This window comes from Scomber japonicus, chromosome 7 (genome assembly GCF_027409825.1).
Source record: "Scomber japonicus isolate fScoJap1 chromosome 7, fScoJap1.pri, whole genome shotgun sequence".
NCBI lineage: Eukaryota > Metazoa > Chordata > Actinopteri > Scombriformes > Scombridae > Scomber > Scomber japonicus.
Window position 1 is genome coordinate 25,263,371 of NC_070584.1, and position 14,445 is coordinate 25,277,815.

General features: G+C 38.9%; 1 protein-coding gene across 3 annotated transcripts in view; it reads right to left on the bottom strand.

Moving 5' to 3' along the window:
- dnajc6 (DnaJ (Hsp40) homolog, subfamily C, member 6) overlaps window positions 1–14,445 on the bottom strand; it is a 37,024-nt gene that overhangs the window by 13,185 nt on the left and 9,394 nt on the right. For 2 of the 3 annotated variants that reach the window (XM_053322204.1, XM_053322203.1), the window contains exons 2-9: window positions 14,149–14,284; window positions 7,176–7,225; window positions 6,419–6,567; window positions 4,407–4,529; window positions 2,716–2,849; window positions 1,582–1,776; window positions 1,096–1,213; window positions 113–192 (exon numbers count right to left, since the gene is read on the bottom strand). In XM_053322204.1, coding sequence (XP_053178179.1) covers window positions 113–192; window positions 1,096–1,213; window positions 1,582–1,776; window positions 2,716–2,849; window positions 4,407–4,529; window positions 6,419–6,567; window positions 7,176–7,225; window positions 14,149–14,284 — 985 coding nt within the window. Of the gene's footprint in view, window positions 1–112; window positions 193–1,095; window positions 1,214–1,581; window positions 1,777–2,715; window positions 2,850–4,406; window positions 4,530–6,418; window positions 6,568–7,175; window positions 7,226–14,148; window positions 14,300–14,445 lie in introns of all 3 variants that reach the window. The other variant, XM_053322202.1, reaches the window with a different exon arrangement.

Here is a 14,445-nt window from a genome sequence, read left to right on the forward strand (position 1 = left end):
TGAAAATGTAAGAGTGTGAAAGTCAGAGAGGGAAAATATCATGATTCAGGGTTCAACAACGTTTGTTTTGTTTTTGTGCTGTACTAATGATTAAAAGACATAAAGTTCTTACTTGTTAAACTTTAACATGGTGGTTCCAGGAGCAATGAAGCCAGTGTGGAACTGGATCTGGAAGATCTGGGTGTTGGACACCTAACAAGAGTCCGGACAAATTTATTTAGACCATGATTGTGTACAAAATTACATCAATTGCAAAATCTACTGTAGTCTCTCACTGGATTCATTTAATTACACTGTGAGCATAATGTTCACAGAATGTTCACAGAATGATTATTTAAATAGAAATGTTGTGTTTTCTGTGACAAAACGTTCTGTTCCAGCTCGGTAATGATATGGTATCCAAAGTAATAAACAGGTAATAACTTGCTATTAACAATATGTGTCTAAGTAATATTAAAGATACGTTCTTGTGAGTGTATTGGCTCTTGATTCATAAGAGTCAATATTTCTGCAACATGCATCTATTTTGCCATAATTCTTATAATACCATTTTTGACAAACAATGCAATTAAAAACTATTATTTAAATTTTGGAGTGCATACTCTATTAAACGAATATCTCGGCAACATATTTCAATTAGAAGTAAAATAATATAACCAAAACAAATTATGGCCAAAACTACACCCAGGTTGTTAAAAAAAATACCCGCCCCCCCCCAAAAAAAAAGACATGGAATTTTCATTTTGGAGTCAACTATACAATATCTGCTGTTTCTCTCTGTGCTGCAGGAAACATTCACATTTTCATAAACTATGCACAATATTAATATATGTCTTTATGATGCCATTTCTTGCAGTTTCTTTCCTCCACACACTTTGTGGGTTGTGTTCATGTAAGACTCAGCCTCAACATGTACAAATATTTAATTACATTTCAGCCATATCCTGATAATGATTGATGACTGGTGACATGATAACATCAATATGATCTTTGATGAAATACATCATGCCAGCATTGTCATTGTGCCATAGCAGGATTGATTACAGTTAATAACGGATTCTGTCTTTTCATCATAGCAATGTAAATAAAGTGTACCTTTGCCTGCAGACGTCCTCCAATGGTTGACCTCATGTGATAGACAGAAACTACAACATCACCTTGAACGCTTACACCCAGAGGGAAAACTACCTTCCCCTCTTGAACCCTGTGCTCTCTGGGTATACAGACATGACAGAAGCAGAAGGGAGAAACATGGAGAGTTTAAAGGCAGAGAAGATTAAATGAGACAGCAATTGAAGAGATGAGTTTCAGAGAAAAGGGAGTAGAGAATAAGGAGGAAAAAAGCATGTGTTTATAACTCTGACTATATTTCACACTGCATAAAATATGCTTCCTATTTGAGGATTACACATTTCAAATACAGCTGTGTAATTCCAATACAGAAGAGCTGCATTGTGATGCTTTTACTCCTTTTTAATAGCTCTCTGTGATGTCACATAATCCGTTAATTTAGTTGTTATGAAAATGTCACTTTGTCTCAGCCATGTAAATCCTGCTTTGAGCATCAATGTCCAGCCCTACCTCATCCTCTCATACTCCTGTGAAGTGGTGAAGATTTTGGTCTCTCCGATGAGGACGTCGCAGAAGGGCCGACAGCCGGTACGTTGCTTGTTGAAGAAGGGAACCGGACTCATAGTGAGGGCCTTGATCATCAAGGGCTTGGAGTGGGGTAGACTGGGCTTCTCTGATACCATGCTACACACATAGCCTATGTACCTGCATGAGAACAAGGAATGATTATCATAGTTGCCCTAGTTTCTTTTTTTTTGGTTATACTGTACATTTTTTATTGAACTCTCAACAGTATCAGTCGCTATAGCAAGTCAACAAGCACATAGCAGTTACAGAAAAGTGAAACAAACTGTTAAGCAGAGGATGATTAATTTAAAGAGTGTGAGTATTTCAAGTCTAGAATTATGTTAAGTGCATTTCCATAACTCCGACTCAACTTGTCTCATGATAAAAAATCTTGCATGAACATGTAGTTAGGGTGCTACTAGCTGGCAAAGGATGTGCCGGCTCTGCTGCCAAATATACATTCTTAGGCTGTGGTGACTGGGCTGTTGGCTACACTGTTTGGATATACTTTGACATTCTTTTGTACTTTTCTTTAGTAGCCTGTCACCAATAACAGCAAATGGTCTGAAAAGATGTTATATAGAAGACAAATGTATTGCCTTCTAAAAGGGGAGACAGGAGGACAGAGATTGGATGATGGTGAAACCCACTGAATGTGAATGTGAATGTGTCCAACTTCATCAAATCAATGTACTGTATCTTTCAAGGCCAGTAAACATCTAGTCTCAATAAGTAAACACTGTAAAACACAGCAGAAACCATTGACTAGTAACATTGACCATGCCCATGACCATTCTTATTTTGTGGGTCTCTTCATCTTTCCTATCAACCATGCATTCTACTTTACTCTCAACTCAATGACAACTCACTTAACTAGAGAGTAGAAAATGTGATTTACCAGCAGAGGAAACAGGAAAGAGGAAGGTGTGTAAGAGGTGCTAATCAGTGGTTTGAAGTGAAATTGAAAAAGTCTAATGCCTTAGCATCTACAATGTGAGTTTCGGGTTCTTCCTGTCTTTCTCTCTCACTTCCCTTCTTCTCTTTCACATGCATTAACACATGTTGAAGGATGCAAACCTGCGATGTGAGGGCCAGAGGCCAGAACCTGGTCTCTTGGCGCTGAGCAGCTGCATAGCAGGAACTGGGTTGTTGAATAGGTGGCAGAAGCAGAACATGGCACAAACCAAAACACCCGAAGGAGCACGACCATCCTAAAAGTACACAACAAGACAGACACTTATTTTCTTTCTATATTTACACACTTGTTGGACCTGTCTCCCATCCGCTACAGCAATGGAAAAAAAGTGTGAAGCTATCAAATATAGTGAGTCAAACTTTCTGAATGCTTACTGTAACACCATACTGTAACTGCAATTCTGCAAAAGTTATGAAAAGCTTAAATAAGTTTATACAATATAAAACTTAAAAGGCATTCTGGATATCTCATGTGCATAAATAAGCAACTAATAACTGTAAATAGTCTAAGTGTACTGTTTACTGTAAGTATTCACCTTTATAAATTTACTCTGAGTTCATTTAAGGTTAAAAGGAGACAACATTCTTGTGATGTGAAGCAGAGAAAACACAGTTTTTAGAAAGGAACCGTTTGGTGGAGATTATGCAAGATGGAGCAGTTTGCCAAGCCACAGCCAAACCACAGGGACTTGGCAATAACACGCTTCACTAGATGCCAGTATACAGTATTGCTGTCACTGAATTAGAACAGATGGTAAGGCGAGTTTCTCTAAATTGCACTAGTGTTTGTATTGCAAAACATTTGCATTGGAAAGAGTTTTAGCTGTGCTTGAAATATGTACATCACTGACATCATTATACAAGCATATGCTTTCTTTCTTTTAGGTGAACTAAAAGTAATGTTTGCAGAGGAAACGTTACAGAGTTTTCCAAATGTATCTCTGTCGAGCCAAGTATCTGTATTTTGGATGGGAGGAGACTGCTTTATCTACTTTTTAACTGTAAACTTGTCACAGTTAAACTGAAGTTGAAATTCAACACCCACGAATATAATGCTCCTCTCTTCTACTTTATCAGGGGAATTAACTTCTTTCATCTTTTCAATACAAAAGCCAACTGCTAAGTAACAAGAGATGTGGAGAAACTGACAGGACTAATAGAAACTAAATAGAAAAAATAAGAGTAGTTTGGCTAGCTCCAGGCTGTGTTTTACAGCATTTGGAAAAACAGAAGACTCCATCATCCAGGCCTGGCAACCCTAAGAGGAAGAGTGAAGAAATAGGAGAGGGGCCAGAAGTGAATCCAGGTCTTTCTGATACAGTAGTCTTTGTTTGACTTTTGTTTATGGTGCGACAAGTTTCGTTACATGACCTATTTTTTTAACTGTCAAAATATAATATCCCTATTTCATATGATAAAAACCTCTTTTCCAGAACAGGTTAGTGACAGGTAGCAGGTAAGTTGAAAATTAGATTTTAGGGATAAGAATATATTTCATTTAGTCCTCTAGCTATGGCAGCATAGCTGAGAGCTTGGATCATGAGATAATAAAAACATGTCCCTACTCATCAATCGTACCTGTCCATGTAATTGCATTTTATGATAAACTTGAGGAAACACAGCAACGTTCAATGACAGCTGCATAAAAGCGAGGATGATTTATCAGTGGCCTATAAAATCTTATTATTTGCAAAAACTTGGCAGCACTTGTATCAAGCAGAATCCAGATAATCAATGACAACTAAGTGAAGGATGGTTGTAAATATGATGAGGATATGGGAGTGTCGTCTTACCGAGCAGGTGATGACACACACATTCTTGGGATTCTGTTTGAGCCAATTGTGCATGTTCTTGCACACAGCAAACAGGTTGTGGAGGCTGGGAGCCTGGCGAGAGGGCCAGTTACACTCTGAAACCTGAAAAAGAGTTGGTGCAGGAAATAACAGAAGGAAAAAGAATGAGGGAAAATCAGGGAGAGACAGAGAAACAAATATAGCCAGAGAGAAAGGTCAGAAAAGAGGCAGAGAGGAAAAGAAAAAATAAAGGAAGAGAGAAAGAGTTGAAAAACCAAACAAAAAGACATTAAAGTAAGAGGGGAGGAGAAAGAAGAGGTGGAGGTTAGCAACAGTACTGCAGCAGCAGCAGCAGCAGAGCAACACAACACACCAGTTGCCATGATGACTCATCTGCTAGAGATACACCAACTTCCACAAGCAGACAGGGGGCCATCTTGGCCATGTTAACTCCTCAGCTTGACTCCTCAGCTTCCTTGAATGTATTTGCCGGAGGATGGCAGTCTTTTATCTATACAGATCCCACTTGTGCCTTCACTTGAATCCAAATCCAGCTGTGCAAAAGAGCTGAATGACATGAGCCAAGAACTCAAGCTGAGGACAATTATAATAACCATAAAAACTGAATAAGCATTCAAAGGCATTCAAATTCAAATCATATCTTTGGCTGAGGCTGTTACATTTATTAGTGAAATGTATTTTTTATTTCAAGCCACATTTTGACACAAGGGCTTATTGCTGTGATGTAGGTACAAGATATACTGTATGTTGTATATAGCAAAACATTTATTATGGAAAAATATTCAAATTTATGACTTTAAGGTGGAACAGTACAGCGACAGTTTAACAACGCTGTTATTAAAAGCAGCACCAATTTACACTCCCTGAATTTTTTATTGCACACAATAGAGCGCCAAAATTCCAAACTGCCAGTTCAACCACAACAAAACTGAAGAGGAAAATGTTTTTTTGAGCTGGGGATGATGTTCAGTGTTAGTTTGAAGCATTAATTTAGTAATATATGAGATTATTTGGCTAAACATCGGAGTAGGAGCTGTGTTACATTCTGTCTTAGATAGGTGATTAAGTTTTTCAAATCCCACTGAGAAACAACATCCACCACTGCAGCTCTTTGAAGCTTTCAGCCACTTTAACCTTACATCTCTGTTATGTGGAAGCTTCCCACTAAGTCAAAACACTATATATAACTGTAGGTAACGGTAAACAGGTAGTCAGTAAAGACAGTTGATACTGAAGATCAGACACAGAAATTAAATCTGCACTGACAGATATTTTTTTGGCCCTTTGGGGGCAGCAGAAGCAGGCTGTGAACACAACACTGATATTATCACCTTTCAAGCTGACATGGCAAACTTCTGAGCAGACAGTTACTTATCTACACATCCATCAGATACAGAGCTACAATAGAATACATTTGGAGTCATGTTACTGTCCATTTGGTGAATGTAAAGTCACTATTCACTCTCCTTTTAGCAACAAGCAATCTCATTCACATTTTAAAAAGTCATTGGAGCCAGCCATTGTTAATATAAAATTGTGATTATAGTCACTTTAAAGAATGTTCGATTTCTCTCAGGAGTTGGTAGACTGAGCCAGGCAGTTAAAAAAAAGACTCACTGGACACATGCCACAGCTTAATAAGCCAATAGCATATCAAGGCTCTCATGTTGATGTGAGTTTGTTTTGCTGTCTTTTTGCCCTTGAATGGACAAAAAACTACTTATTGTAACTTTAATGACAAAGGATGGGTGAGCAATCCTAGCCTGTTTGAGGAAATCTAATTAAGGGCTTCACTCTGGATACTTTATGAGCCAAATGTCATGATAGTCCCTAATTGAATAGACAGGCTACAAATCAGTTAACAGTAAATAAGCCCTCGTATCTCTCTAGTGTTGTAATAATCAAGGGAGTGACAGTGGTACTGCAACCACTAACAAGTAGATACAAACTAGTAAATCTATAATGGTTTCATGATTCAGTATAACGCTCACCCTGTTGGAGAATTTGGCGCCGCGGTAGTTGCGCTGTGATAGGTTGAAGACAGTGTAGTGGTCGGCATGGCGGCTATCAAGGAAGGATCGGATGTCCTCTACATGGTTCTGGTAGCCAATCTGCACTGACTCTGCTGGGTATGTCATCACTGGAAAAAAATAAAAACCCATAATTCAGCTGCTGGATGAGATGTTGGTAACACTTCCATACACTGCCGCTATAGATGTTCTCATGCACAATGTATATTAACAGGCTTACACTCTTATATTTTTTCTTTACTATTATTCTGCAAACAATTAACTGACATTTGCAATAAGGATAGTATGTCCACATTCAAGCATGACTATCTGCGGTTGCATACAATGCGTGATGGGATAGAAGCCCTCAGGTGACAAATGTTCAGCTGACTATGTCCTCTAAAGGGCAGACTGCTGCTTCACACTCATGAGCATGAAAGCTGTGTGTGCATGAGCTGGAAGCAATGTGAGAATGAGAGAGGAGGACAGAGGGAACGCTGAGGGTGCAGGTGTCTTTTTCTGTGTTTATGTGTGTCTTTTTTATTACAGTCTTAGAATAATAAATCACCTCCCATTTCATTATACTATGCAAATACTATGCACTTTCCAACTTATATCTACAAAGCTTACTTCAAATTACTACTACAAGTTCACCACAATGGGATTTTTTTTACCCAGATTTAATACTTCTGGTGGTATTGTTACACACAGTCCCATGAGCTACAAGTGCATGTTTTACCTATAATCCGTGATGTGATGTAGGCAATGTCCAGCTCCCCTTTAGTGTACCTGTAACAAAGAAAGAAACAGTTGAAGACACTTTTTTCTTTTCATGCAATTCTCATAGCACTTAGCAAAGGACGAGCAATAGAAAATAACTGCAGCCAAAGCTATGACCTTCACCATCAGCATTATTACAAGTGGTGAGGATGTGAGAGAAACCACTGAAATTTGGACAGTATTTGACATTTAGCAAACTCAAACTGCAGGACAGAATATCATATACAGCAGACATGTATGTTCACTGTTTTCAGACATTTAAAGCATGTGGTCGGTAGGATCAAATGATACCTTATCCTTGAAAAATATCAAATTAGTAAAAGAGGAGATTAATATGTGAATGCCCAGCATCCAAAAAGTTGATCCACCTTTTGCTATAATTGGACTCAACAGGCTTCACAGAAGAAGCTTCCATGTGTTTGGCTGTGGGAAAGTTGTCTAGGCCGAACTGCCGGGGATCAAAGGAATGCCATATGTGTATTCTTCATTTGAGCAGCATTGCCTTTCATTACCATATTTAGCTATTCCATATGGAGATTTTTTTAAATTCGGTTAGCAGCTGTGGCACACATGCATGCAAGCAGTTCACTACTTCCGCATCATGGAATTGATGTCAAACAATGCTGATAAAACATGATGAAACAGGTGCAGGTTGAGGAGGAATAGGATCAGTTGTATTCAACCACTCTCATAAAAATAGTTTCTTATGATTGAAGAGTTGATTTTCGGTCATTTGAAAAAAGTGTTTTGTCACAGTAGTTTCATATAATTTGTACTGCAGTTCTGCAAACCTCATGCAAAACTCATTAGTAGGCTAATGTGTATCAAACTGAGTCGACTTGTTGCCGACTGTGAAAATCCCCAGAGCCAGGCTGATCTGGGCCAGTCATCTCTGTGTGGTCATGGAGGAGTGCCATATGGCCTTGATGCAATCTAGACCTGGTTACGTAATGTAGTGCTACTCAACTGGCCTGCTGTGTCTTAAGAGCAGGGCCTCTTGGGGTTTTCTTTACATTTACTGTATGTACAATTTTTGGGGATCTTGTGCCTCCTCTTACCAGGGTTTCTGTAGTGTTCACCAAAGTCAGTACTGTCAATAATATAATTCATCAGTTAACATGACCTGGACCCAACTAATTTATTTCTCATTAGGAAGTCTCACTTGTAATTTATAGATGCATTGACACACACACAAAAAGGCATAATGTTACTGTGTACAACAGGAAAGAAAAAAGATGGAAGGCCTTTGTAAACAAAATGTTAGACTTTTTAAAAGGGACTGAATTCAAGTGTTTTAAGACTGATGAAGACCTGCAGAAACACTGGCATTCCCAAATAACTATTTGTATTCAATTTATACTGATTTTTTATAGTATTTCAATGCTGTGTGGAGTATCCTGGGAGCAAACAACCCTGCTTAAATACATCAGAGTGAAAGGTGGGAGGAGACTGCTGTCGTGTCTGTAAGCCCACTATAATGAAGTACTTAGACCACAGTTCTATTTTGATCCAATTCTGTGTTTATCCCTGAGTGAAATGCAGACTGAAGGTTCAAAACAGTGACAAAAAGGGTGTTTATAAGACAAAACAAGTAACTACACTCTTTTAAAAGCTACCAAACAGATGTTTTTCCTTGACTTAAATGTGATGTTGCTAGAGCACAAATAGTTTATTGCCTTGCAAGAAATTATGAATGCTTGAAGAGCATAAAGTCTGCTATTATGTCTACCTTTTCATAACATCAAGAGGTGATATTTCTACAGGATATTGGTAATGTGCTGAGTAAATCTCTGGCTTTACCTGCTCCTTTCCTGAAATAGCCAGTACACAATTAGAGGACAGAAGCAGGTCAGGTGTCAGATTTAAATGGTCATGGCCAATAGCCATTGAGTGTGCAAACAAGCTTTTCTAGATCTCATGAGGACAAAGTGGCTACCAATTAAAGAGCACTGCTAGGGATACTGCTACATAAACTGAAATGAGGAGAAGGAGAACCAGAAAAAAGGCCCTATCTGACACTAGGGACTTTTCTTCATTTCGTTGGACATTTGTCAGTAAATGTTCACCTTTAACATGACTGATCTGATATTGGATGTCTCTTAGTTTTTTTCCTTCGTAAGTAAGATACAAAATATAGTATTATAATGCAAACCCATTTAAAGCCTATTATGCAAACAAGTGAGCAGTGCTCCTCTTGTGATGTTTCTTGTACTTACATTTTTATTCCTTGTTCCACTTCATCATTTAATGGAAGATTCCTAAATTGTAGCTTAGTCAATCTCTATTATGATTTACTACAAATGATGTTATTTGAAAAGTCCTCAGATATTTTGGCTCGAGTTTGAATCACATTCTCTGGATCAATATGTCATTCAGTGATAAAGTATACAGATGATTAAAAACATATGCTTGAATGTAGAACACTCAGCACTACAACTTGACATACAATTTGATTGAGCAAAGTAATGAAAAACCTTTGTGTGCGTCTGTGTGTGTTTGTTGGTAGACGCCTACCAACCAGCAAATATTTTGACATAATTAAACCTTTTCCTATGTTGCTGTTAAATCTGTTTTAATTGACTACGCAGAAAAAATTACAGAATGTGAATGAGTGAAAACTGCAAGAGATCATTTGTATGATGTATGTTTCTAATGTATCGCTAACCAAGCTAATTATGTTATACTAGCTGCTTGAGGCTCATGTATACATGTTACTGTTTACTCAATGCAATGGGGACTTAATGTTGACCTTCACTAGTACTCTGTAATAACTTTTCTGAATTCAGTTTTCTTGTTACTGTAACACCTTTGGTACACTCTTGTCCATGGTATCGTGTCTTTTTTTCTGATTCATAATCACTATCATTGAATTTGTTGTCTGCTTTCACAGATTCACAATTAGCTCCAGCAAAAGCCTCAAAGGCCAACAGCTGTCCTTAATCTTACTGGAAATGTGTTTGGCTCTCTGCATAACTGTGCGCCTACACACAGTGAGGACAAAGGAGTGACAACAAAAACACATACACATTTGCAGATACCCAGCACCAGCACCACAGCCACTGATGTTTAGGTTTCCAACCGGGAAGTAAAGATCAGTAGCATGGAAACGATTTTAGGCCAGATTACATTAGTCCAGGGGTGCTCTTACCGAGTCTCTTGTGACTACACACGCACACAGTCAAACAAACACAGTGTAAGTGGGTTAGATCCCAATGGATAACCCATTTGGATTTTATACTTTCCCTCCCTTTTACTCCTCTCCAAAATTCTCGATTTTACAACCTTTTCTCTTTTTAGCAAATAGTTTCACAGCATGTCTGCTTCGTTATGGACAGTTTAAAGATGAGACTGGCAACCAAAAGGCGGTAACAGAAGGCCATTCACCATATAATGTTTGCACTGTAGTCCTCTGACCCAGTGGCCTGACATAGCTTCTTTCACTCTCACACAAAATGCTGCCACACACACTAGATTGTTCTAGTTGATTCATTTCATCACAATTCTCTCAAATTGTTTAGTCTTAATCTTCCTAATTCAAGAGGAAATGACCTCATGTTGAAAAAGAGGAAATGTCAAGAAAAAAGGAGAGAGACAGAAAGATGTCAGCAGAGTTTAGTGTTAATGAGATGGGTACAAATGAGAAACAAAAATGAAAATAAGTGAGAGAGGGTGGGTGAAAACCAATAAAAGGGAGAAAGACAAGGCGGAAAGGAGAAAGAGATTAATGTGTCTCTGTTGAGGGGAGTGAAGGGGAGGCTGGTGTAGGGTGGGGCGGGGGGGGGGGGCTGGGTGCAAACCAAGGACACTGTGCCTTTCAAAAAACAAGATCAGCCATCCAGACTCCACTGCCATTGTGTTTCCCACAGACAGAGGAAAGCACGCTGTTGAGCGCCGTTACCGGATTGGCTTCTCTGCAAAATGTCTCTTCAGCCAGGTAAACAAACAAGCAAGCCGATTTAAATAATTCACCAACAACCCTTTGCTTTTAATACAGATGAAGCTCAAGCAAAGAGGAACCAATGCAGTTGGGTGTCAAAAGAGGGCCTGGTGCAACAACTGTGCTTGCAGGGGTTTTGCATTATATTGAGTATGCTCTGGGGAATTTCAACTGTAGTGCTCCAATGGCTACAGTCAATAAAAAGGAATTGGGATGAGTGCCCTGCAGAAACCCTGCTTACCTAGAAAATTGTCTATAATCAAGCACTGTGTTCTATAGTATTGCAGCGCTTTGTCTTGATTCTATTTAGATTTTGAATAAAAAAAACACGAGTCTATACCCAAGATACCAGTTTAGTGCTTTAACCTGTTACTGTTATTGTGGGATTTTATTATCACCTATTATTTTATGTGGTGTATATTTTCATTCTGGGGCTCTACTGGGATATTACAAAAAAAAATTATCGTAAAGAGGCCGCTTTGGCTTTTACACAGGTTTATCCCATTAACATAGATATCCAACATCATAACAACAAAAAATAACAGAAGATGACAAAAAGCATGATGTGTCTCCTTTAACAGATGCCTGGGATCAGATGTGTGGGATGTGACTATGACAACCATGCAAACCATTTTTGCTGGGTGAAGGAGACCAGGCCACCTCTCAAGAATGCATCATTATACTGTGTAAGCGTCAGTGTCCAGCAGTTATTTATTACAGTGCACACCTTTCATAAATGATCTCCAAGTGTTGTCCTCTTTGAACAACACAGGTGAAACACAGATGGCCATTGGGCATAAAAAGACACTGTCTACTGTATATATTTCTAACATCATCCCTAGAGCTGTTTTATAGATGCACTATACTAGATAGTCAGTAGTATAACTCACTTCATAAGATGCTTATTTATTTATGTGGTTAATAAACTAGGAAGTGCACCCGTTTTATTGGAAAATCACTCAAGGCGTTATTACTTGCATTCCTTTACTATATAAAGCTATTAAATGTGATGCATATAACAAAACACTAAAGTCTCAAATTATCCAGATAGCAGCAGGATGGTTAGTGCTGACACAACAAATCAAATAAACCTATCTGAGTGGTTCCATAGTATACTAAACTGTGGCACATTTGTGTACCTCTGCTCATCTACCTGTCCTTTCTGAGGTTTTCAGCTTGTTGCTATGGCAGCGTGCCTCCCACCGCCCCTTTATCCTTACCACCCACCCACACATATACAGTACACACAAACACACACAACCACATACAGGGCCCTAATGAAATGAATCCTTCTGTATCAGCAGTGCACTGGCCATTTGGCACAATGAACTGCCATGAATAATTCAGCCAGGAGAGGAGCGATAGATGGCGAAGAGAAGAGAGGAGGAAAGGTGGAGCCGAGATGAGAAGTGAGCGCAGCTGAAAACACCAGGGAACGGCAGAACATGAGAGTGAGAGTTTGCCAAGATATGTGCAGCAGAGGAGGGGAGACACAAGAGAGGAATAATCGCGATCAAACTTGCTGAGTCAATAGTGAGAGGAGCTGTGTGTGTGTGTGTGCGTATGTGTGTGTGTGTGTGTGTTTGTGTTTGTGTATGTGTGTTCTGACAATACAGAGGCCCCTTTGTGCTGCCCTGTGCAGATGCCTGTGCACAAACACACTGGGAGGACCGAGCCGTGCCAGACTCTGCTACCTCCCTCCATCCACACTGCTCTGTTTCACTTCTATAACTACTAACTTACTTTATATTATGATCAAAAGCTAAAACAGCTTTTTTTAAAGTTTTTTTTTACTATATCTATGCAAGTTTTTGGACAGCATGCATCATCACTGCATTCAAATGAGTAACAGATCTTCAAAATTTGAGTGAAATATCGACACTAGACAACCACCTGGTCTGTGAAAAGTGAAATGATTCGTACTTTCTTGTTTCACATTGAATTGCAGGTATGTTGCATTCATTTATAAACTGACCCACATTCTTCAGTGTTCTTACACAGGAATTATTCTTATCAACAGAAAACATCATTTATGCAAATACCTAGAAACCAGGCAAAGCTGTGGCACTATCAGACCTACACTTCTGTTTAGATGTTTATTATTGTTCTGCTTGTGGGGAATATCAGTGTTGGCAATATATTAAACATGTAGAACGTTGATACTTGTTGATATGCACAGGCATAATTACCGTAACACAATTCAAAACTGTACATTTGCTGGTGAGACCAGAAATAGATGGATGAGGAGATTTTGCTACTTGTCCCACCAGAAGGGATTGGGATGCTGAGGCTAAAAAAAAAAGAAAAAAAAGAAAATGCTATGTAGGTCAACTAAGTTCCACACTGGCTGTTTCCTGCAACTTGTAGAATAATCTTGTTAAATTAGACAATTAATCACAACTTTTTGGCTCTTTTTTATGACCCTATCTTATTATTCCAAACACAAACTCCAGAAGAAAAATTGAACAGATTTTGCATGCTATATTGGCACCATTTTACATTTTCAAGTGTTTTGTGATCTCTATTTACACTTTCTTCTGGAGTGAGACAAATCCAATATGTGTAATCTTTCTCCAGTAACATACATACTGCTGCTTCTTTTTTTTGCCGGACTATTGTAAGTCCCCTTCCCTTAGCCTATAGCAGGTTGGGACAGTGCACAGATAATACAGCTTCTAGCAAAGATGAGAAGAATGGTGTCTGCCTGGCTTTTGTATAGATGCTACTGTAAAGCCTGGACAAGGTTTGAAAGGTTTGTGAAAATGCAGGATTTAAATGTGGAGACATCATCTCTCAGTCACATAACATAGGTGCCTCCATCACTGAGACGACTTAAAATGACCATTTTATGGCATGTTTTTCCAAAATACTGTCATTTAAGCCAGATGAGCAATATGTATGGTGCGTGTTATGAAAACATGCAACAAACATGCCGCTTATATTGGGAGCTATGCAGTTGCTATGTACAGTATGTATTAAGACAGTGGTGACTTACGTGGCAACTTGATGCATGACCTTGGTGGAGGTGTCTTTCAGCGTATCCTTCAGGTTGTCTTTGAAGTTGCTGAAGAACTTGCCGGCTCCTCCCTTCACCATATCCAACAGTCCTCCGCCATAGTTGGCGTCCATATCTGGAGACAAGGGACCTTTAGCCAATCAGAAACCAGAGGGAAACAAAATAGATATGGATTCCAACAGAGACAGGTTTCATTTCAATGATGAATATGTGAGTCACAGCATAACAGACCTGGTAAACACGTGTTATCAAACTTGCTGAGTCAACAGAGAACAG